The 20981-nt window shown below is 44.4% G+C and overlaps 3 protein-coding genes across 3 annotated transcripts; 2 read left to right on the top strand and 1 right to left on the bottom strand.

Moving 5' to 3' along the window:
- Positions 1-1269: 1269 nt before the first annotated feature.
- On the top strand, positions 1270-7961 carry kri1 (KRI1 homolog). Its single transcript, XM_084036804.1, has 18 exons — positions 1270-1434; positions 1562-1632; positions 1708-1810; positions 1899-1995; positions 2241-2295; positions 2393-2442; positions 2523-2625; positions 2719-2796; positions 2894-3003; positions 3083-3311; positions 3455-3625; positions 5699-5774; positions 5990-6099; positions 6190-6352; positions 6434-6564; positions 6847-6911; positions 7003-7098; positions 7199-7961. Exons 1-18 carry the CDS (start codon positions 1350-1352, stop codon positions 7689-7691), a joined length of 2286 nt encoding a protein of 761 aa, XP_083892930.1. The 5' UTR covers positions 1270-1349; the 3' UTR covers positions 7692-7961.
- Positions 7962-8682: 721 nt separating this feature from the next.
- On the top strand, positions 8683-10863 carry spc24 (SPC24 component of NDC80 kinetochore complex). The gene is made up of 6 exons (XM_084036842.1): positions 8683-8763; positions 9451-9633; positions 9878-10022; positions 10152-10256; positions 10414-10490; positions 10585-10863. The coding sequence occupies exons 2-6, from the start codon at positions 9468-9470 to the stop codon at positions 10689-10691; spliced, it is 600 nt and encodes a 199-aa protein (XP_083892968.1). The 5' UTR covers positions 8683-8763; positions 9451-9467; the 3' UTR covers positions 10692-10863.
- Positions 10864-11011: 148 nt separating this feature from the next.
- s1pr5a (sphingosine-1-phosphate receptor 5a) lies at positions 11012-16073 on the bottom strand. Its single transcript, XM_084036829.1, has 2 exons — positions 15924-16073; positions 11012-15294 (listed from the first exon to the last, which is right to left on the bottom strand). The coding sequence occupies exon 2, from the start codon at positions 15069-15071 to the stop codon at positions 13866-13868; it is 1206 nt and encodes a 401-aa protein (XP_083892955.1). The 5' UTR covers positions 15072-15294; positions 15924-16073; the 3' UTR covers positions 11012-13865.
- Positions 16074-20981: the final 4908 nt, after the last annotated feature.

Below are 20981 nucleotides of genomic sequence, written 5' to 3'. Positions count from 1 at the left end.
ACAGCTGCCAGCTTAGTTTTGATGCAAACAGGTGCTATTCCTTCCTGTGAAAAGCTCAATACAGGCTAAATAACAGGGGACCTGACACTGATCCTTGAGGTACACCCATTCTACATGTCACCTGCATTATCAGCATGTAAGCACTGCATATTAGATAATAATAATCTGGGATTTAGATGAAACATTTTATGTAGAAATGAGAAACGTTATGAAAATGCAACACCATCCACTCCTCATTTATCAAACCTAGATTTGATTTGCTTCATTGGGTGTTTTGCTCTAAAGACAAGTTGCATAATAATAAAAAGAAAAATTGTTTATATTAAGATAAGTTGTCAGTTGTTTAATGACTTTATTTGCAACTTTTTAAAAGTGCACATAGTTACTGGCTAACGTGTTTCCAGTTAGTCATTTTTACATTGATAAAACAGCCTTTTAGATTTTAAGGCATTCAGAGGGATGTTATGATATGCCATGGACTGTTGTGTCTTTGTGACTCTTACCCTTGTTTCTTCATATGCCACACACCAGAGCAGTGGATGATCAATACATCAATCCTAAATCAGGTCAAAGCTTTGTGTTTTTCTCCTGACATGATTGTGTACGAGTTACATGCCTTTAGCCGTCACAAGCCACGTCTGAACCATGTCAGCCGAAACACGTTTATTCTGGATGTTGTTCTTCCCAGACTGCTCTGACCGGTCATGACGTCGTGCTGTGTACTCTGTCACAGCCGCGCCTCCTCAGCTCTCCATGCAGCAGGTCAACGTCCTCTCCAATAAGCAGAAGCATCCTGTGATCAGTGGTTACAGACTCATGTTACTTGTCAAAATACTTAGAAACACTGATATAAAGTATTTATCACATGCAATAGTATAATGAATACAATACAATAATGAAATACACTAAATAATAGATAATTAACAATAACACAAGATTTTAAAAAAATAAAAGAAGGGAACATGTTGTCATAGTAACCGTGTGCATTTAAAAACAATGTTTTACTGTTTCTAAGAATTACGAAGTGAGTTTCAACCAATAGAAAGTGGAAAATATTTTATTGAATAAATAATACAATTATAAATAATAAATTAATATAATATTTAAATATTAATTAAATAATATGTTAAAGGCTGAAGTGCTGAGCAGCAAGTTAATCAAATTTGATTAGGAGAAATCAGTACTAGTGCGCCCCCTGGTGGACAATGTACGTAATCTACGTGGACAATGACGCGTGCGCTGCACCGGAAACCACGTGGTTCAGCTTTCCACACGCGCATGCAGCGGCTGGGATGACTTCCTTTCACTAGTTTTAATCGTAGCATAAAGCTACGTCCCACAATCTAACCATGTCAGGCGATTCGGACATGAGAATCAACTCCCGGTTTGCGCAGAAATACGATAGATACCGGCAGAAAGAGGAGCTACAGAGACGTAAGTGTGTCCGAGCGAGCTAGCGGCGGCTAATCCGCGATGCTAACAACCCAGCGTGGACGAGTGTAGCTAGCTTGTCCGTTGTTTATTAGCGTGTTTGTAACACCTGTGTGTCGTTGTTGTGCAGTGAAAGACCGCTATGGAGACCGGGGAGATGACAGCGAGTCGTCCGAGTCCAGCTCCGACGACAGTGAAGTGGTTAGCATCGATACTTCTCTGTGAACAGTGCGTTTGATACCTGTGTACTGGGCTGACTTCTGTTTGACCCGCCAGGAGCTGGACCCTGAAGTCGAGAAGGATTTCTACAGGACGCTGTCACTGCTGAAGAAGAGAGACCCCAAGATCTACCAGGCAGACGCCACCTTCTACTCGGAGGGTGAGCACTGCTGGTGTTGCCTTCACGGCCTGTAGGACATCTCCCCTTCAAAAACATGTATAAACAAGATATCTAAATCTTTCATCAGTTGCATCCACTGATGAGAAGCCTTCAACCTCGAAGAAAGCAGTGAAGCCCATGTATCTCAAGGACTATGAGCGTAAAGTCATCCTGGAAAAGGAGGGGTGAGTGAGATATCGCTGTAGGATTTTATTGTGGATCGTGATATAAAACCCTCGGGATAATCGTCAATATCTCATACTGCTGGAAAGCTCATTGGTAAACAAGTGGAAAATAGATATAAAAATACATTTGTATTCATGCTTGGATTGTGATATATACTATTTTTGTTTTCTCTGTACATTTTTTTTAAATGTACACATTAAGCATCATATTTCATTGTTATACTCTATCTTTTTGTTGTTAACAGCAAATATGAGGATGATGACGACAGCGATGATGAGGAGGCTGCCAAGAGAATGGAGGTAGGACCCGTTATCAGATCATTTAATTCCCTCTGGGATATGGAGATGCTTATTGTTGGGGGATGTTTTATTAATCGTCGTCGTTTTCTTTTTAAAGAGAGCTGCCTCTCCGAGCTACATCCAGGAGCAGCGGGAGCTGAAAGACAGGTAGGACTCCAACAGCCTGAAGTTGTCTGGCGATGTAACTGTATAACAGACTATTTACAGAAACTGAAACCTCTCCTCAGCTTCCGCAAGTTCATCCATGACAGCGATGACGAAGACGAGGAGGAGGCGCCCAGCGAGGGAGGCGAGCTGCTGACCAGGAGGATCAAAACGCAGGAAGAGAAGGTCAGAAGCTGGTGCGGTTACTTCCCATAGTGACAGGCAGATGAAAGCGTCTCAGATCAGGACGAACGTCTCTGCTCTTTTATCCGTCTGCAGGATAAAGAAGAGGACGACTATGTGGATTGGCTGAAAGGCCAGACTGATATGGACGGTCCGGAGGAGGTGAAGGACATGGTGAGTGTTTGAGTTAAATATATCGGAGAAAGTAAGACGGCATGACGGGAAGTTAATTTTCTGAGGCTTTCTTAACAAGGCTGGTTTGTGTTGACAGAAATACTTGAGGGACTACTGGAACGACCCCGAGTTGGATGAGAAGGAGCGTTTCCTGAGAGACTACGTCCTCAACAAGGGTTACCTAGACAACAACGACGACGAGGAACGGTGAGTGACTGCCTGCCTGGACGTTAGCCGGTGAGTGAAACCTAAAGCATTCATTTTCAAACTGTCGGGGTGTTTTAAGGATCCCGACCTACGAGGAGGTGGTCCAGGACGACGTGGAGGATTCTGAAGAGGATGGGGAGACGTTCTTGGAGCGGCAGGAGGACTTTGAGAGGAGCTACAACTTCCGCTTTGAGGAGCCCGACGCTGAGCGGGTCAAGACTTACCCACGCACCATCGCCACCTCGGTGCGCTCCAAAGACGACCGCAGGAAACGCAAAAGGGACGAAGTGAAGGAAAGGAAGGACAAGGTGTGTATCATGTTTAAAAGAAAAACCTTGATCCCTCCCTTTATTTTCTCTGCTGCATCACAGTATGGCTTCTTTCATTAACTCATACAAACCCACCGTTCTCTCCGCTTTCCCTTTGCCTCCCTCGCCGATGACGCCTCCAGGAGAAAGAGCAGAAGCAGCAGCAACTGAAGCAGCTGAAGAACCTGAAGCGGAACGAGATCATGGAGAAGCTGAAGAGGCTCCAGGAGCTGACGGGCAACGAGCAGCTCGCCTTCAGTCAGACCGACCTGGAGGGAGATTTTGATCCGCAGCAACACGACCAGCTGATGCAGGTTGGTGTTCACAGTGAAACGCAGGAGGTTTGTTTTCTGATTGGTGTTTAGAAACGTGGGATCGCCGTCCACGAGAGCAAAGATGTCTTCTCCAAGCACTCAATGTGAAGGTCTTGTTGCTGACTTCCCAATAGGGGTGTACGGTATAAACGGTGCTGAAGGTATACCGGTATGAATTTCGCTACGGTATGGATTTTGACGTTACCGCGGGACCGGTGTGACCAGTAGATGAACACTTTCTTTTTTCCCCCTTTTATTTTGACGAGCGCAAAAGCGCTCGTCTTTTGCGACCGACATAACAGACATAACAGACTTCTTAACAGACATCACCGCAATGCGTCCAGGCAGCCCGCGTAAGCATCACACTGTTTACAAACATGTCCATGTGTACAACCGCCAGGCCAAAAAAAAAATCAATAAGCCAAAAATAAGCCACCTATCAATTAATTCATAAATCAATAATCATTTACATTAGCAGCGCCTCCGCGCAGCACAGTAGACTTGCTCCGCAAGACGCGCGGCCGCAACAATCCTCGCCGCGCGCTCCCGCTACGTTCTTCTTCGTGTACTTTACGCGCATGATGTTGTTCTGATGCCGCTCCGCCTCGTTAAACCACCACGATGTCGCTTTCTACTTTGAAAACACGGAAAGTTGACACTGTATTTTGATAAGCTGTTGCACTCTTCAGACTCGTGGTGTGAGCGGAACCGGACCGGTACCGGAACCGGACCGGTGCATTTATAAGAAAAATGCCGCTGTTTCTCCGTCCAAAATCCGCTTTCCTCGCGTTGCCTGCTCGCACAGATCCGCTCGTGCGCACATTCGCTGATGCAGGTCGAGTGTTTAATATAAATATATGCAGAGACGGCGCTCCTTCAAAACAACATCAAGCCATAGGCAGCCTAATAAAATAAGGATTGTTTTTTGATAAGCTGTGGAACTCTGAGTTAACCTATTTCTACCTGAATTTCTATGAACTATTAGGCTGTTGAGTAAACCTATAACTTATATTTTACTTGATAAAATAAGACAATATATGCACTCATATGTCGTTATAGTGTTTTACAGTATCTGTAGCTATTAATGTGATGCTCCTCATTTTCCAGCCATATTTTTCCGGCCCCTAATTTTGGATCATTTCCATCAACCGGCACCTTAATAAGTCACTCTCTCCTTGAATCCTTGAAAACCTTGAATACACTCAGGTTGAACAAAAATGTTGAATGCAAATATAATAATTGCAGAATTGCAGACTGCTTGCTGTGCCACCTGACTTAATCCAACTGCACTAATACACCATCCCACGCGTCTTGTCTGTTTAGGGTTTTTTCGGTGGGTACCACCGGGCCTGAAAAAAATTCTAGGGGAAACACTGTACATAGAAACTAAAAGATAAAAATTAAAATACCGCGATATAATACCGTTACCGTCTATGCCTCAAATCATACCGTGATATCAATTTTAGTCCATACCGTACAGCCCTACTTCCCAACATTAAAAAGACAGCCGGACACAGACGTGAAAAGGGAGAGCTTGACACGCATAGCAACAGTAACTGAAGGGGGCGGGGCTTAAATGCTGTCAAAGTAACTGAACACCAAGTCCTCATTTTGCACTCCTTTGATTTATTTAAACACTATTAAATACTGTCATGACTCTGCTATTCAGTGTCTAAGGCTAAAAATCCCAAATCTAGTCTTTGGGCAAATAAAGTCGAGCTTAGATGAGAAACAAATTACCAAACGTTTTGTCCCGCCGTGATGTCTGAATGGGGGCGGCCATTTCCCAGCTCACACAGGTTCATTGTGTTTCACTAATTGGTCACTGATTAGACATCTGAGGAACATGTGTGTGTTCCCTCCCAATAAGAAGGTCTCTGGTTTGGTCCTCAGTCTGGCCAACTCTTCATTCTGATAGTTGTATTCTGCTGATTCGACACAATTCTCTGCTTTCACAACTGACTCTGGCTCATGAAGAGAACAAACACCTGTGTCCTTCTGAGCTAATTCTGTCCTCTATTTCTAGTTACAGTTAAACTCATCTGTGTTTCTTCTGTTCCTTTGTGATTTTAGAAATTCTTCGGTGATGAATACTACGGAGGAGAAGACGAGGAGAAGCCCCAGTTTGAAGATGAAGATGAACTTGAGGGTAAGCCTTTGTTTTCTTCATGTTGTCTGATGCAGAAATGCTGAAACCTGCATGTTTCTTCTTCAAAGTCAAGATTTATAGGCTTTAACTAGCTATGTAAGAACAATATGTAACTATGTTTCCTGGTGGTAGATTGGGAATGTGTGAAGAAAATATAGGATTGGTTGCATTAATGTAATATTAGATGTAAGCCCTGACTGGTTTGTGTGCATCAGATCGTTGGAACTGGGACACGTGGACAGGAGAGGATGGAGAGAAGCGCTACAATGATGACGAAGACGAGCACGGCGCCGCTGAGCTGCACTGCGAAGATGACGACTTCATCGTGAGTCGACTAATTTTGACTGAAAGCCTCCGTTCATCCTGATCTCTGTGAAGAGCGTCTCACCAAAAAAAAAACACCCTGTTGAAACAGATGGACGCAGACTACGACCCCAACCAGCCGAGCACCTCCAAGAAGCAGAAGAAGAAGGAGAGGAAGAAGATGAGGAAGGAGGATTTGCCGCAAATGGGCAAAAGTAGAAAAAAGTCTCACTTTGCAGAAGTCATCACCCAAAACAAGCCTGTGTTTGACCCACGTAAGTGTCTCCTGCAGACCTGCCACTGAAACACAACGGTCCTCGGTCTCCCAACACCCCCTTTGTGTTTTTGTATTTCAGAGGAGAAGAGCTTTGAGCAGTACTTGGATGAGTACTATAAACTGGACTATGAGGATATCATAGACGACCTCCCCTGCAGGTTCCGCTACAGGTCGGTCCTGGCCAACGACTTCGGCCTGACCACTGACGAGGTGAGAACCCGGTTAGAACCAACGGGGAACCATGCGTGTCACGTAGGCTGACTGGTTGTGGGTCGATGCTGCAGTGATGAGCGTCATGGTGACTGATCTGGTATTGCTCTTCCTCCGGGGAGAACTCTGACCAGGGAATGATCTCAACTTAATCTTCTCTCTGAGCAGACCGCACACCAGTCAGGCAAATATTTAAAGTCCACAAAAACTGAAGCCGACCAAATGCATTCCAGGAAGAAGAGTTGTTTTTGAATTTATTAAAGACTCTGGTTCTTCCCTCAGATTTTAACTGCCAACGATAAGGAGCTGAACCAGTGGAGCTCTCTGAAGAAGACGTGCATGTTCAGGTACCGACTCTGTCCTCCATGTTGGCGTCACGCCTGCTGTTGTCTCGGGTCACTTCCTGCCATCAGATTGTATTTCCTTTTCTTCCATCAGGTCCGACAAGGAAGAGATGAGTGATTTACAGAACTATAAGATCAAGGCCAAGAACGAGAAGAGGAAACGAGAGATCCTGAACTCCATGTATTCTGAGTGAGTGTGACTCAATGCAACTATTAATCAGCTGCCTCTCTGATGGTATATCTGCCATGTTGGAGTTATATGTAAGTGTTTATGTGGATGTAATCAACAGGGAAGATAAAGAGCTGGCAGAGGTTAAAACGAAGGTGGGGAAGAAGAGGCAAGATCGTCTGCAGGATGGCAAGAAGCAGGACGGAGAAGCAGAGGTCGGGGAGGCCGCCGTCACCATGGACACGACAGGAGAGACGCTAGCCCAACCTCTCAGAGAGGCAGACGATGACGAAGAGGAGGGAGAGCTTCTGATACCCAAGAAGATGAAACTGGAAGAGGAGCCACAGGAAGCGGGTACAGCTGTGAAGGCAGGAGGCAAAGCTGCCGAGGTGAAAAACAGGACTGAGAGGCCAATATGGGCCAAGAATAAGCAAAAGCGCTCCGGTGGACCCCTCGTTTCGGGAACCCGCGGGGTGAACATAGGCGGCCGGGAGTTCAGCAGACAGAGACTGAAGGCCTACGGTCTGAACCCCAAGAGACTCTTCTTCAGGCAGCTCGGCAGACAGAAACGGAAAGCACAGGAGAAGATGGAGAAGCAGAAAAACAAGGCGTGAACGGGATGACCGTCGACGATACAAGCCGTTTAAGAATTAAACATATGATAAATTGGTTCAAATTTTACGGCCTCTATTTCCTATTTTTGATAAAACAATTCTAAATGTTTAAATGGGGGTTTTAAAGTTTTTCTTAACTGTAATTCATTTGTTCAGACTTACAGTAGAGTATAATATTAGGTTGATTTGATCAAACCCATAATCTTTCTCTAAGATATATAATATTCTGTTTAGAAAACAAACTGTAATAAACATGCAGTTGAAATTGAATGTGACATGTTTCTTTCGAAGGTGAAAAGTTGCTTATTAAGTTTCCCATTTTTCAATGAACCAATCAGCCAAACATGGTCTTTCCACAGGCAGTTACATCTGCTTCATACATCTAAATTGGGGGTATGCTCCCACATTTAAGAATATAAGTGTCAGAATACCTCTTAACAGATTTTATTTATTATTTATATACACTGTATAATTTCCTGAAGACTAACATAAACTGATAAAGCTGCGAGCTGCCTACTACCATCTATAGCATTTAAAAAAGTTGAGCCAATTATCAATAATTAATATTTCTTGTTAGAATTGAAATGTTAATTTATTTTAGCCCTAAGCCTTTAAAGCAGAGGAGTTACTTGGTTAAAACGGATTTTATTTTGCTCTAATAGGGGAAATGTGTAGATTCTAGTATTCTGTCCGTGATCTGTAAATTAAACTACCACAAATCAATGAGTTTTTTATTTATTTATTTTTTATACATTTTATATTTCTAGACACATTGCCCCTAAAACACGACTGTCAAAACAAAATAATGTATTTTAGAAATTATATGAACAATGTTGGAGTTTTTACCTTATTACGCGAACGTAGGAAAACAGGGATACGCTGTACTTTGTGGTATTTTACTGAATTCAATACTACGTGAACTGGTACAGTATTACAGCTACCCCCGTACACTAGGTGGCGCTATGCTAGTCCGCCGAAGACCGTAGAAGAAGAAAAGAGGCAAAGAAGAAGCGAAGAAGAAAAAGAAGGCGCGCTTAGCGTCTGAATTTGAATCACTGAAAAGTCCTGCACGGTATGTTTTCTTCATTTAAAAAAAAGTAACAGCTTATATCTTATTGTTCTTTGGAGTCAGTTATAGAGCCGACGCCATTGTAACTGGTATTGTGTGACGGTATAAGTTAACGTAGTTTAGCTAGCCGCTTAGCTAACGTCTACACGGCGCGTATAAATGTAGTTTTGAGAAAGTGTCAACAAACCCAGCGAGGGCTTCCTGAGTGCTAGCCAGAGTGTTATCTACCTGTCTTTGTTGCTTTGACTGCCGGTCAGTCGTCAAAACGGCCAGTGTCGGGTGTCTCATACATTTATCGTCGCTAAAATAGTCTTTCTAACGGAGTTCTGTGTCACTAGTTTTTCTGCAACGCCCTTCACTTCAACACGGACATATGTGTCTTTTTGTTCCACTGGCTTCTTCTGAAGCTCAAGATAACATTTTTATCTCGACGTTATCATAGAACTTCGCGTTATTTGAGTCCAAACTGTTGCAATGTAATGCTTGTGTGCGACGGGGCCGTTACATGGTAATGCGTATTATTGCACTGTGGTATTTCCACTTCTATTAAAATAACGTTGAACGTATCTGAGTATTTCTCCTATCACGAGGACTTTATATTGTTTTGTTATATATTGTTGTCGATGATGTGACTGTCTGCACTGAAACACAGTACTTTTCGTTGAGTCTCTTCTGTCGTGTACTCTCTAGCTGCCGGTGTCACGACAATGGCTCAAGGTCACAAATTCCAGGACTTGGAGGAGACGGGGGAGGTGTTGGTGGCCTTCATCAACAGCAGCCAGCCTGAGAAACTGAGACAAGTGAAAGCTGAACACCAGGGTCTCTTCGACCACCACGTAGAAACGAAAAAGATTGTGACGCACATTTTAAAAGGTGAGTAATCAAATATTTGGCTATGTATTTTTTCTCCCAATGTCCTCTACTTTAGATGCATCACCAAATAAAGAAGAATTGTGAAGTCTGTCTCATTTACACTCTATTTGAGCTTGTGTGGTCCCGGATAATGCAGACCATCAGCAACAGTTTACAGTTTTTACGTTCTTTATGCATCCATTGTACTTGTTCTCTCTATATTTTGCTGCTTTGTCACATCTCTGTCACCGTCCTCCATCTGCAGATGTGGCTCAGATTGAGGAGAGGGCTGGCCAGGTGCTGCTGGACTTGGAGGAGGAGAAGAAGCAAAGGGAGGAGGAGCTGGACATCCTGGAGGAGCAGCTGAGGAAGTGCACAGCCAAGAGCCAGATGACTGACTCAGAATTACAGTATCTTTTTTTGGTCTGATTTCCATGAAAAATGCAATGAAAGAGTCCAAATCTTTTTCAGTTTCTTTATGGATCCTGTCTTGCTTTATTTGCTTTGTTCTTTGTTAGCATCCTTAAATCGTCCTCCAGATTTCTGCAGAGAGAGTTGGAGAGTCTGAGAAACTCCGAACATGATCTTGAGACCCTTCAGAGTGAAGTGGATGAAGACACGACTGAGGTCATCCCCTCAGCAGTGTGAGTCTCGGATATTCAGTAATGAAAGACGTTTCACATTAAAATGACCCCACTAGAAATTCAATGGTGCCTTTCTCTAATGGGAGATGCTACGCTAATGTATGTAACCTTTAGGAGTTGTGAGCAGTTTGATGTATTTTCTGATTTCCCTCAACAGATATGTGGCTCAGCTGTACTACCTCATAACCAAGATCAAGTGGGAATACGACACACAACCCAACATCTTAAAAGGAGGTAGGGTATTGTTTTCTGTTATATATCTTTTTATAAAACCGTGTGGGTCTGTCAACATGGCTTCAGGTTGTCCGTACGTTTTCTCCTCTTGCAGTGCACTACGGTGCCGACCTGGCGACTCCCATCAACGTCGACACCTCTCTGCGATCTCGTGGTGATGTAAGCGACCAGCTGTGGGGCTTTGTCAGCACTGAATGGTAGCTGTAGGATGGTGGTGTCAGAAATGTATGTTAGTTGTTTGTTTGTTTTTTTGGTTGTTTTTTTGTAAATTTGTTTTTGTCCTTCTGTTCAATACAAAAATATTCTGTTTTAAAAAGAAATATCTCCTAATTTTTGGTTTAGTTATTATTGTTGAATTATGCATTCAAGCAACATGGGTTCATCAGGAGAGCTTTGAGTGTCAACGAGGCTGAGAGGGGTGTTGGCCACTAGATGTCGCTGCAGAACTATTTTGTTATGTTTTCTAACTGCCCACAGCAGAGAGAGAAAGAGAGACTTTTTTATTCTGTTTTTCAATAAAGTTTTCTTTTTTTTAGTTCCTTAATTGGGTTAAAAGTTGACAACTAAGCAAAATCCATTCAGTGCTGCTGAAAGCTTCAGAAGAGGATCAGTCAGACTAATTTACTATAGTTCAGACCAGTGGTTCGCATCCTTTTACCCCTTCATCAGCCCCCAACACTTGTAATTATCATTAATAAATAAATGTGGGTATTACAGTATATGTTTCATACAGTTAAACCGCCAGGTTGCTCTGTCCCTTTCCACTCAATTTTGCTACAAACAGAAGTAAACTATTTCAACCGTTTAAAGTCGAGCTGATACGGCATCTCTTCCGTACGGCGACGTGTTTCCGTAACACTGGAGGAATTTGATATGATCGTTGAAAAGACTAGCTCACAACCTTCTCTAACTCTGTGAGGGATTGAAGGATGGATCCATGTCATGATATAATTGGTTGGTACTAGCTGATGTAAACACAGGTCATATTTTGTTCTTCAGGAGGAACACATTCTTTTCATTACATTTAGGGTGCTCTGCCTGCTTGTCAGCTGGAACATGTGGTGACAGCTGACTCTTGCTCGAACACAAATGTGGCTTTATGGTTTTTTGTTTTTTTTAAATCAGCTCACACCTATTTATGAGTTGAGGTAGTTGATTGGTCGAGCCTCCGCCATCATCACATTGGCTTTGCTTACATTGGCAGCTGATTTTCAGGACATCTTATTGTTTGTATGTATTCGCCCATACATTATTGCCGTTGGTGTTGCATATGATATATAAGTAATAATCTAAACTCCTGTCCAGGTTATTTACACAAAGGCCTGCAAGGCTGAGAAGCGAAACTCCCTTCTTCTCTGGAAACGACTTGATGCCACGAACGCGTGCCGCAGCGTTGGTTTGGTTAAGAGTGGGCAGGATGACGAGTGGTGTCGAGCAGCCTCTTTCTCACATGTACCCGAATTTTTAAGAACCGCGCACCAACGTGTGGTTTTCTTACGGTAAACGAGGCGCCAACTAGCTGTTTCTGCAGCATCGTCTGTACCTCAGCCGCACATATCGCATATCTTAACAAGTGGTTAACACGTGGCTGCAGGGGGGAGGGGGTTTCATGTGTCTTTATTTTACTTTCATCTCTAGCTTGTTGACGTCTTATGGTTGTGAGTTTTGTGCTGTTCAATGTTAATATTCCACATTATAAAGGAACATGTAGCTGTTAGTGAACTTCTACTTTGAAACCACTAACTTGTGATGCGGTATAACTTAAGACAGGTTACATGTTGACCTCTGTGTCATTAAACATTAAACTCTTTAAAACTTCACAAGAATATGATTTATTACAGGGCCATTTATTTCTAACCTGCTGCACACTCACTGTTTATCCACACAATACATATACATTAATAAACCCAAATGTGTGTATTCATTTGAGGCTAAGGATGAAAAAAACTGTTGTAACATCAAACCAAAATAACAAGAGTAACATCTCCCATTAGCTCATAGTGTCAGTATATGCAGAGCATTTTGTTATGCATCTGCAACTGATTACTGAGACTTCATGAGATAATGACAACAGGAAATAAAAAATCACAGAGAAACACTTTGTCATAATGTGTGGAGTGGATGCAAGATTTGTATTCATCAATTTGAATGTGGTTCATATTATCTGGAGTAAGTGGGGTTTGTTTAGCATCAAGAAAGTGGAAGTGTTTTGGAGCTGTGAGAAGTCAGACATCAGCGATACAGCAGTAAAGAATCGACACGAGCCACCACGTAAACTTCATTCACATACGTTTTATTCAGTGCACGTATAAAAAGTGACATCATAGCTTAAGTTAGTTTTTTACAATACAAAATGAAGCTCTGATGAGCTCAGAAAAGACTATATATATTTACAAAAGTGTTTTTTTTTTTTTTCCTTTTTTACATTTATGTACAATATTACAGTTGGATAATTATCTATTTTTATGTCACATGACCACAAAGAAATTCCCCACTTTGTACTTCGAAGCCCACACACTCCGTATGATTCATGATGAACTCTCTCAAACGAGAAAGATCTTGTTCTTTTGTTCACAAGCTGCAGCATATCACTGCCATCATCTGCTCCGTTAAACAAGGAAGGCGTTAACTAACCCCGCGCTGTCGGCTTTATTGCTCTCAGTCATTCATCATGTGTCGCTACATATGTTGAGGGGACCTCCGGGGCTGCAAACCGCTCGGCGCAACCCTCCGTATGACGTCCTCGGAGCGTCTCCAGGCCACCGAGCCTCTGATCTCGGCCGACAGAGACCTCTACCCAGCATCGCTGCTGACCAAAACTCACATGGCAGAGATTACATGGGTTTGGCTGCAGCTTTTGGGTGTGGATGCTTTTCACGTTTGTAACAACATATCATTATATGCTACACAGGGAGAGGAGATAAAGGATAAACCTCCTGCTATAGATGCACAGCACAACCGGCTGTGTTTATGTGAAACGTCTGCACTCAGTCTTTGATTTCACTTCATGTGGAAAACGAATGCTGATAAAAATGTTTTCCAGAAGAAGAGGGGGGTGGAAGTCCTCTGACAAATACTGGCCTTGATTTCAGTGTCTCAATGACATGTAATGCTGTTTTTTCACAAGAAACTGCCTGATATTTCTTGTTTTTCATGATTATAGAAAATAAAAAGTTCTCCCAACTGACTTCCATCACATACAAGGCTTATTCTCTTCATGAGGATTAAAGCCAAAAGTCCGGCAGAGTGCAACACAAAACTTCAGCTCCTGTCGAGCACGTCGATTCGACCGGAGCTCACCTGCAGCTCGGGTTAAAGAGGAGCAGCCGAGTCGTAGTCCGAATGCTCGCTCCCGGTGTTGAGCGCGCCGCTGTGTCATGTTTTGGACATCCTGGGGTAAATGGCTTTGATGGTGGACGGCGTGAAGTTGCCGGAGGACGCCGTCGTGTCCAGCCCCTCCAGCCTGTGAGAGGCTGCGTCCGTCTTGCTGGTGCTGCACTCGAGGAAGGGCATCCCGATCTTCTTCACCTGTCCGTCTTTTGTCATGAGGCAGTGTCTGCAGAGCAGCCGGAGGATGGCCCGCCTCATGTCCTTGCTGGTCAGCGTGTAGATGATGGGGTTGAGGAGGGAGTTGAACATGGCGATGCCCAGGAAGTAGTCCGCCTTGAAGAGCACCCCGCAGCTTTTGGCGGGACAGCAGAAGTCCAACAGCAGGAGGATGAAGAGGGGCAGCCAACATATGATGAAGACCCCCAGCACGATGGTGACCGTCTTCAGCAGGGCCATGTACTTCTGGGACTTGCGGTAGAGGCCTTTACGCTGCGGGACCGAGGCCAGGTGCTGGGTGTTGGACTTGACGATGCGGAAGATGCGGACGTACAGCACCACGATGGACATGAGGATGGCGCTGAAGATGGTGACGCAGAAGAGGATGTAACTCTTGGCGTAGAGCGGCAGCACCGTGGAGCAATGCTCCAGGCGGCCCATGCAGTTCCAGCCCAGGACGGGCAGGATGCCCAGGAAGACCGACAGCACCCAGCTGGCGCCGATCAGACCAAACATCCGCCCCTGCTTGTCCCCTTGGTACGGCTTCATCCTCACCATGGTAACGTGGCGCTCTATGGCGATGGCCAGCAGGCTGATGACCGAGGCGGCCAGCATGATGAACACGCCGCCCTCCCTCAGGAACCACAGCATGGGGGTCATGTTCAACGTGTTGGCGCCCGACGTGATGATGTTCACCATGTAGGTGAAACCTGCCAGCAGGTCGGACAGAGTCAGGTTCCCCAGTAAGTAGTACATGGGCACGTGGAACTTCTTGTTCTTCCAGATGGCCAGCAGCACCACGGCGTTCTCCGCCACGATGAGCAGGCAGACCAGCAGGAAAGCGATGGCCTCGGGTTTGAGTCCTACCTTGTACTTGTTCTCCTGCAGTTTGCCCGTGTAGTTGTAGTGCTGCAGGATGACGGCGTTGCTCTGGTACTCGCGGAACATCCGAAGCAGGTTTCCTGTGGAGGAGGACATGGGGATGGCGGACGGGGCTACGGCAGCATAGGCAGCATGTAAAGACACTGTGGCCATGTTATCTCCACCAGGTAGATGCTCTCTTTCTTCTCCTTTATTGACTCTAAGATTAGATCCGAGGTGTCATGTAGTCCAACAGTCTTGCATTTTTTCTTCAGCGGTGAAAGCTAGTCCTTTTTTTTCCTGCTATCAAATAGGATTTCCTGTGGTTTTCCTCTAAAAAAAAAAATCACATTCTTTCAATGCCCGGGCTGCGCACTAGGAGGCGATGACAGTCAGCCTGCACGAGACACAAGGGGAATAAAAAGTTAGTACTGATGCCAAAAGCATACATAAACAATAATTATCCACAGGAAACGGAGTATCGAATTGATTTATATAAACCATCTCCAATATCCAGAAGACATAGATGATTACACGTAATAGCGATGATATCTCCATGATTAATGAGGGGAAAACCTCCAGCACGGAACACGACCGCTCTCTTTAGGCTATAATGGGAGTCAAGTAAGGAAACACTTTCACAGTCTGGAGCAAAGTTCTAATTGGACATTTTTCTTAATCTGCAGTGGTTTTCTTTTACGGTATTAAACGCATGCGACTCAAACACAAACCAGCTCCTAGATTATTGATGTATCGTAATGCGTAAATACGCGCTTGCGTAAATACGCACGATTCAAGTACCAAACCGGCACATTTAACCCGTACAGACGATTAAACTGAGCTTTCTTGCTTATTAATCCCTTTACATGTGTGTTCAGTAATACAAGTTTTAAATTATAACGTCATGCGAACCACATTATAGACACCACGAGAGTTTAAAAAATGTGTGAAACGCACAGGCGCGGTTCACACCTTTACGCATACGGTATTAAACAGTAAAAAAGTTTCAGTCACTTTCCCACGCACCTGCAAAACGGTGTAAATATCCAGTGGAGCGTCGGCAGCAGCAGCAGAGGTGAACGGACGCAGTCGATCGCTGCACCACAGCGACATGCGAGTGAGCTGTGGGAAAGCAGCAGGGCAGGACTCAACACGCAGTGGGTTGGTCTTCAGTGTTGTTGCCCTTCAACGATTTTTCCTCCCTCCTCCGCCTGACCCCTGCAGAGTGTGTGTGTGTGTGTGTGTGTGTGTGTGTGTGTGTGTGTGTGTGTGTGTGTGTGTGTGTGTGTGTGTGTGTGTGTGTGTGGATTGCCCTCAGGAGTGATTAGAGCTCGATGACATGATTCTGTTTGAGGAGGAGAAGAGGAAGAAAGTGAGTTTTTCACTTCATCAGTTGGCCCTCGGGTGCAGCTAGGGTAGTGTGTGTGTGTGTGTGTGTGTGTGTGTGTGTGTGTGTGTGTGTGTGTGTGTGTGTGTGTGTGTGTGTGTGTGTGTGTTGCCAAGTGCAGTTCTTCTTGTTTAGTGTGTATGAAATATGCTCTTGCGGTGTAATTATGACTGTAGATCGTTACAGCTCCGTGCTGCTCTTCAGGTTTGTCAGATTATGTGGGAATCGGTCTCTGTCAGCCGATGAAAAAAAAACAAAACAAACAAAAAACCCACTCGGAAGTAAACTCAACTAAAAGAAAACCACAACATGTTTCAGAGTCAAAAATAGTCCTTTGTGCGGCAGGTGTAGCTGGATGTGTTTTGCAGGCAAGAAGACACATTTCAGGCAACAATTTGCTGAGATAGGAGTCGTCTGTGATTATGTTTTAGTTCACGTTCAAGAAACAACTTTTTGACACACATGCCATTTATAGATCTCCCCTTCCCCCTCCAGGCATGCTTCAAGAGATAAATATAGTCTGCTTTGAATCATAACACAAATATAAAAAGTTCAAATACCTCCTGACACCACTACTACTCCCTTGTGGTGAAATCCAGAATCTATGAATAGGCAAATGTTTGATCAGTTCAGAAGTGTAACAGTCGGACTCAGGATGTCTCCTACTTCGCCTGAAGTCGGTCCTCACATCACACCAAGTCTCACATTGCTTTCCCTACTTTTTTAGTTTTTATCTCGCTTCCTTCTCGACTGATTTGCGGCGTGAAAAGTGCTAAACAAATTAAGAGGACTGATTTTGAAATCCTCCCTCGTATCTCATTACAGTCTCCACCTAAAGTCAGCAAACACAGCTGGAGAGATCTCCATCACATTAACAATCTTATCACCAATCCATTATTTCTTTAACCCCCGATGGGCATTTGGTGATCAATGCATTTTTGTTTTGTTGATTTCAGTCGTTTTTCTAGTGAAACTACCCAACATGTTCAGGCAGCGACTTTTTCAAATGTCGCATGAGACAACAAAAGAACAGAAGAAGAACAAATGAATGTGGATTTCCACTGAAGCTCCTGGCAGGACGATGTTTTTTTTTTTTACGTAAGTTGAGGGTTGGGTGAGCGCGGGCCGGACTTGGCCTTTCTCTAAACAGGAAGCTGCCTCATTGTGCCTAGAAAGGAGAGGGATATCCTTGAGAAAAAACACAGATGAAGTCACTGCTAAGAAGTGACACATGGAGGTGGAGCGGTGACGTGCAGCCGACGCTCACACGCATAATGAACCACTTACTCACTTCCACGTCGGGCATTAATGGGAGATTTCACCACACGGGCTGGTGAGACACCGCTCTCCCCTGGTGGTCTCCACGTTTGGGTTCCAGGGAGTTATTTTCCTCAACAGAATTGCTCTTATTTTAGCTCCTCTCGCCACACCTGCTGGTCTGGGATCGTCCCCTTTAAGTGTCTGCCTGGACCCGGTCTTGTTCTGCCTCCCCGAGGCCCACCCAAGTGATAACCAGGTTGCTCCCCCCCCTGCGGTGACACTGTGACAAGCTCTCAGTGTGCCGCCTCTGGTTAGTTAACACACAAAGACGTGACAGCAGGACTCTCTGCTCTGTCTTTTCTTTCTCGCCACAGTGGGGATCTACTCCGTCACACTCCGCTTCTTCCCTCGGGGGCCACAAGCACGACTTCTGAGATGGGACCCACCCCGTCGTCTCCCAGCCTGGGGGGGGAGGGAGGGAGGGAGGGGGCTTTCTGTATTCAGTATGTTCCCTCCGACACTCCTGGCTCTGGGTGTTTTTCTTTCTCCGTGTGACGTTAATGCGCCTGCAGAAAGGAAGTCCAGTCAGTCCTGCTTTTGTCATGATAGCCCCAGTTTAGATTGAGTGGCCCTTGTGTTGTGTCCGGCTGCTGTTTGTCAGCGGCTGATGAGCTGTTTCACTAAATAATAATGTTTTCTTTTTGGTAAAAGGGGTGGATGGGTCGTGTACCCCTGCTTCCTCATGTATAAACTATTACAACAGCCCATCTGGCTTCTTTTCACACACTGAAAAATGCTTCTTTGAAGCCTGATGCATTTTCTCCTCTCAGGTGTCGTCGCGTGATGCCGAATCACACCTCCGAATGACATTCTCACCTCTCGCTAACACGCAGAGAAACACGCGGCTTCGCTGTTTAATGTCATTTCACAAGGACAACAGAGTGAAATCACACATTTCACAATTCGAACCACCACTCGTGAAGACCTTTTTTTGCTTTTCGGCACAGCGGACCCCTCTTACTCTGGCAAAGAGGGAACATTCAGAATGAGGTGTTCGAAATTAGCTGTCGCATAAGGGTGTGGCCATTCCTCATTTGGGACGTGTTTGATGAAGGGTTACCCTGAGGTCATGATGTTTCGTGCCTCGGCGGGGGATCTGCTGTGATTAGAATATGTGACACCAGAGCCCATTTGAAAAAACAACAAAATAAGAGAAAAACACAGGGACTATAATGTCGTCTCCAGTACTGTTGTGGCCGCCAGAGATTTATGGGAATCCTAGAAATAGCCTGCTTCTTCTGTTGCACACTGTTTCATGTGCAGCTGTGTCGCTCTGAGCTCCCTAATAAGGTGAAATGGGAAGAACATACGTTAACGTTGGACACGGTTGTCCTTCCATTGCTTCACGCGGGCCCCGCTGTATTTCGATCAGGGCCCCGACTCCCCGCTGCAGTCTCCAGTCTCCAGCTGCTCGGGTCTGCGTGTTTGTTGTCCCTTCTTTTCTTAGCCTCGCAGCCGAAGCATTCAAATTCAGATCAGTCTGCAACCTCAAACTCCGACCCGAGCTCCGGCACAACCCCACACTCTCTTCTGCTTCTTCATTTCATTGTGTTTCCCCTTTCATGCAAACGGATGCAAATCTTGTTGTTTTTTTGAATAGCTGTAAAACGTGACATTTACATACAGTGTGCTCTATGTAGCAGGTCTGTGGAACGTGAAAACTCTGACTCAAGCTTTTACAAGGAAAACACACTTGAAGTTGTTTTTGTTTGTTGGAGCCAGACAGCCTTTATAGAGAGACTTCACTTTAAAAAAAAAAAAAAATCTGCTCCCAAGTAGATATTTTTCATAAGAGTCAGGAGGCGGAAAAAAGCTTTGTTGGTTGAAGCTGCTAAAGTCAGCGGAGATTTTCTTTGACAAATAAACACAGGAAGAGGCTGCTATTTGGGGGCCATTTTGATTAGACTTAAACCGAGCCGATGTGGATGTCTGTTGGGTCTATATGCAAACACAAACATCCTCATTTCCTGGTAAACCTCTCACCAGTTCTCACCCTTGACTTGCTGGCAAGTTGGTCCATTGGCGCTCCGCCTCCAGCCATTCGAACCATGAGTTGCATTAGTCGCCTTTACTGACATGATCGACCCTCAGGAACTTTTCGAACTCCATCATTTGGAAAATCGTGGGTAGATCATGTCGGTCCCTTAAAGGAATAATTTGACATTTTGGGAAATGTTTGTTCTCTCCAAAACTGAGATGACAAAATGGATACAAATATTATATCTATGCTAAACATGAAGCTAGCAGTCCATTAGCTTTGCTTAGCATAACATCTGGAAACGGGCACAAACAGGCGCCTACCAGCACCAACTTTTTAAACTGACAACAAAATTTGTTGTAGATTTTGTAACCTTTGAATAAAGCATTCTTTATGCTAAGCTAAGTTAGCTGTTGGTAGCTAATGTGCAAACGTGAGAGTGGTGTGACCGTGAGGCTCTAAACAGGACTCCATGAACTTCTTGCTCCCGGCCAATTTTAGTCCGACACATAACACCCACATAAAACCACTTAGAGAGCTTTAGAGGTGCTAGTGGATGTTTTCTCCTTTTTAACTAGAAGCAGGCTCGCTGTTTCCTCCGCTTTACGCCGAAGCTAAGCTAATCATCCTGCCTGTGGTTTCGTATTTAGCATACAATCCTGAGAGTGGGTATCAATCTTCTCATTAAGTTCTCCGCTAGAATGCGAATGAGCACAAAAATGTCAAACCATTCCTTTTTAAAATCACTTCTTCTCATGCTCGCGTGTTTCATCATGCACATCCTGGAATAAATAAGCTTCAAAATAACAAACTTTAAAGCAACCCTCGAGCAGACCACAGTCTTTTCTTCTGCGAACCATGGAGGCTTTGTTTCACTACATGTTGGGCTCCATTTTTTTTTTCTCCAGAAGTTTTTGTTCTCTCCGTCTCCACATTCCCGCTTTTCAACATTTAACCTTCCACCCGTTCCCCTCTCGCGCTCGCTGATAAACCCTGAAAAAAGGCACCAGGTCAACCTCGATAAAGAGGCATTCTTTCCTAATAAGGTTCCTCTGTGAGTCAAAACTCCAGTTGTGGTGATTTTTCATGCCTTGACTGACATCAAAGCATCACATCATCGTCATCGTATGTCGGTTACAAAACCAAAACTGGGTGAAGTCATGAATGTATGATGGTCAATCTAAAAAATTCCCTTTTTTTCCCCCAGAAAAGGTCGACGTTTGAGAGGTTTCCACAGTGACACGCTCCTCCACACAGACTGTCATTTATGATTCATTGGCTGCCATGTAGTGTTCACTGACGGCCGAGCTCACGCTTCAATACATATGTATTTTTTCCGCATTAGCTGTTAGTGAGGATGAAATGTGAATGGGCAGTTTTTATGAAAGCTTGTTTTGTT

This window comes from Eutrigla gurnardus, assembly GCF_963514095.1.
Source record: "Eutrigla gurnardus genome assembly, chromosome: 20".
NCBI classification, from domain to species: domain Eukaryota; kingdom Metazoa; phylum Chordata; class Actinopteri; order Perciformes; family Triglidae; genus Eutrigla; species Eutrigla gurnardus.
Note: the sequence above shows the minus strand (reverse complement) of the source record. Positions and strands in the feature narration are given on the sequence as shown.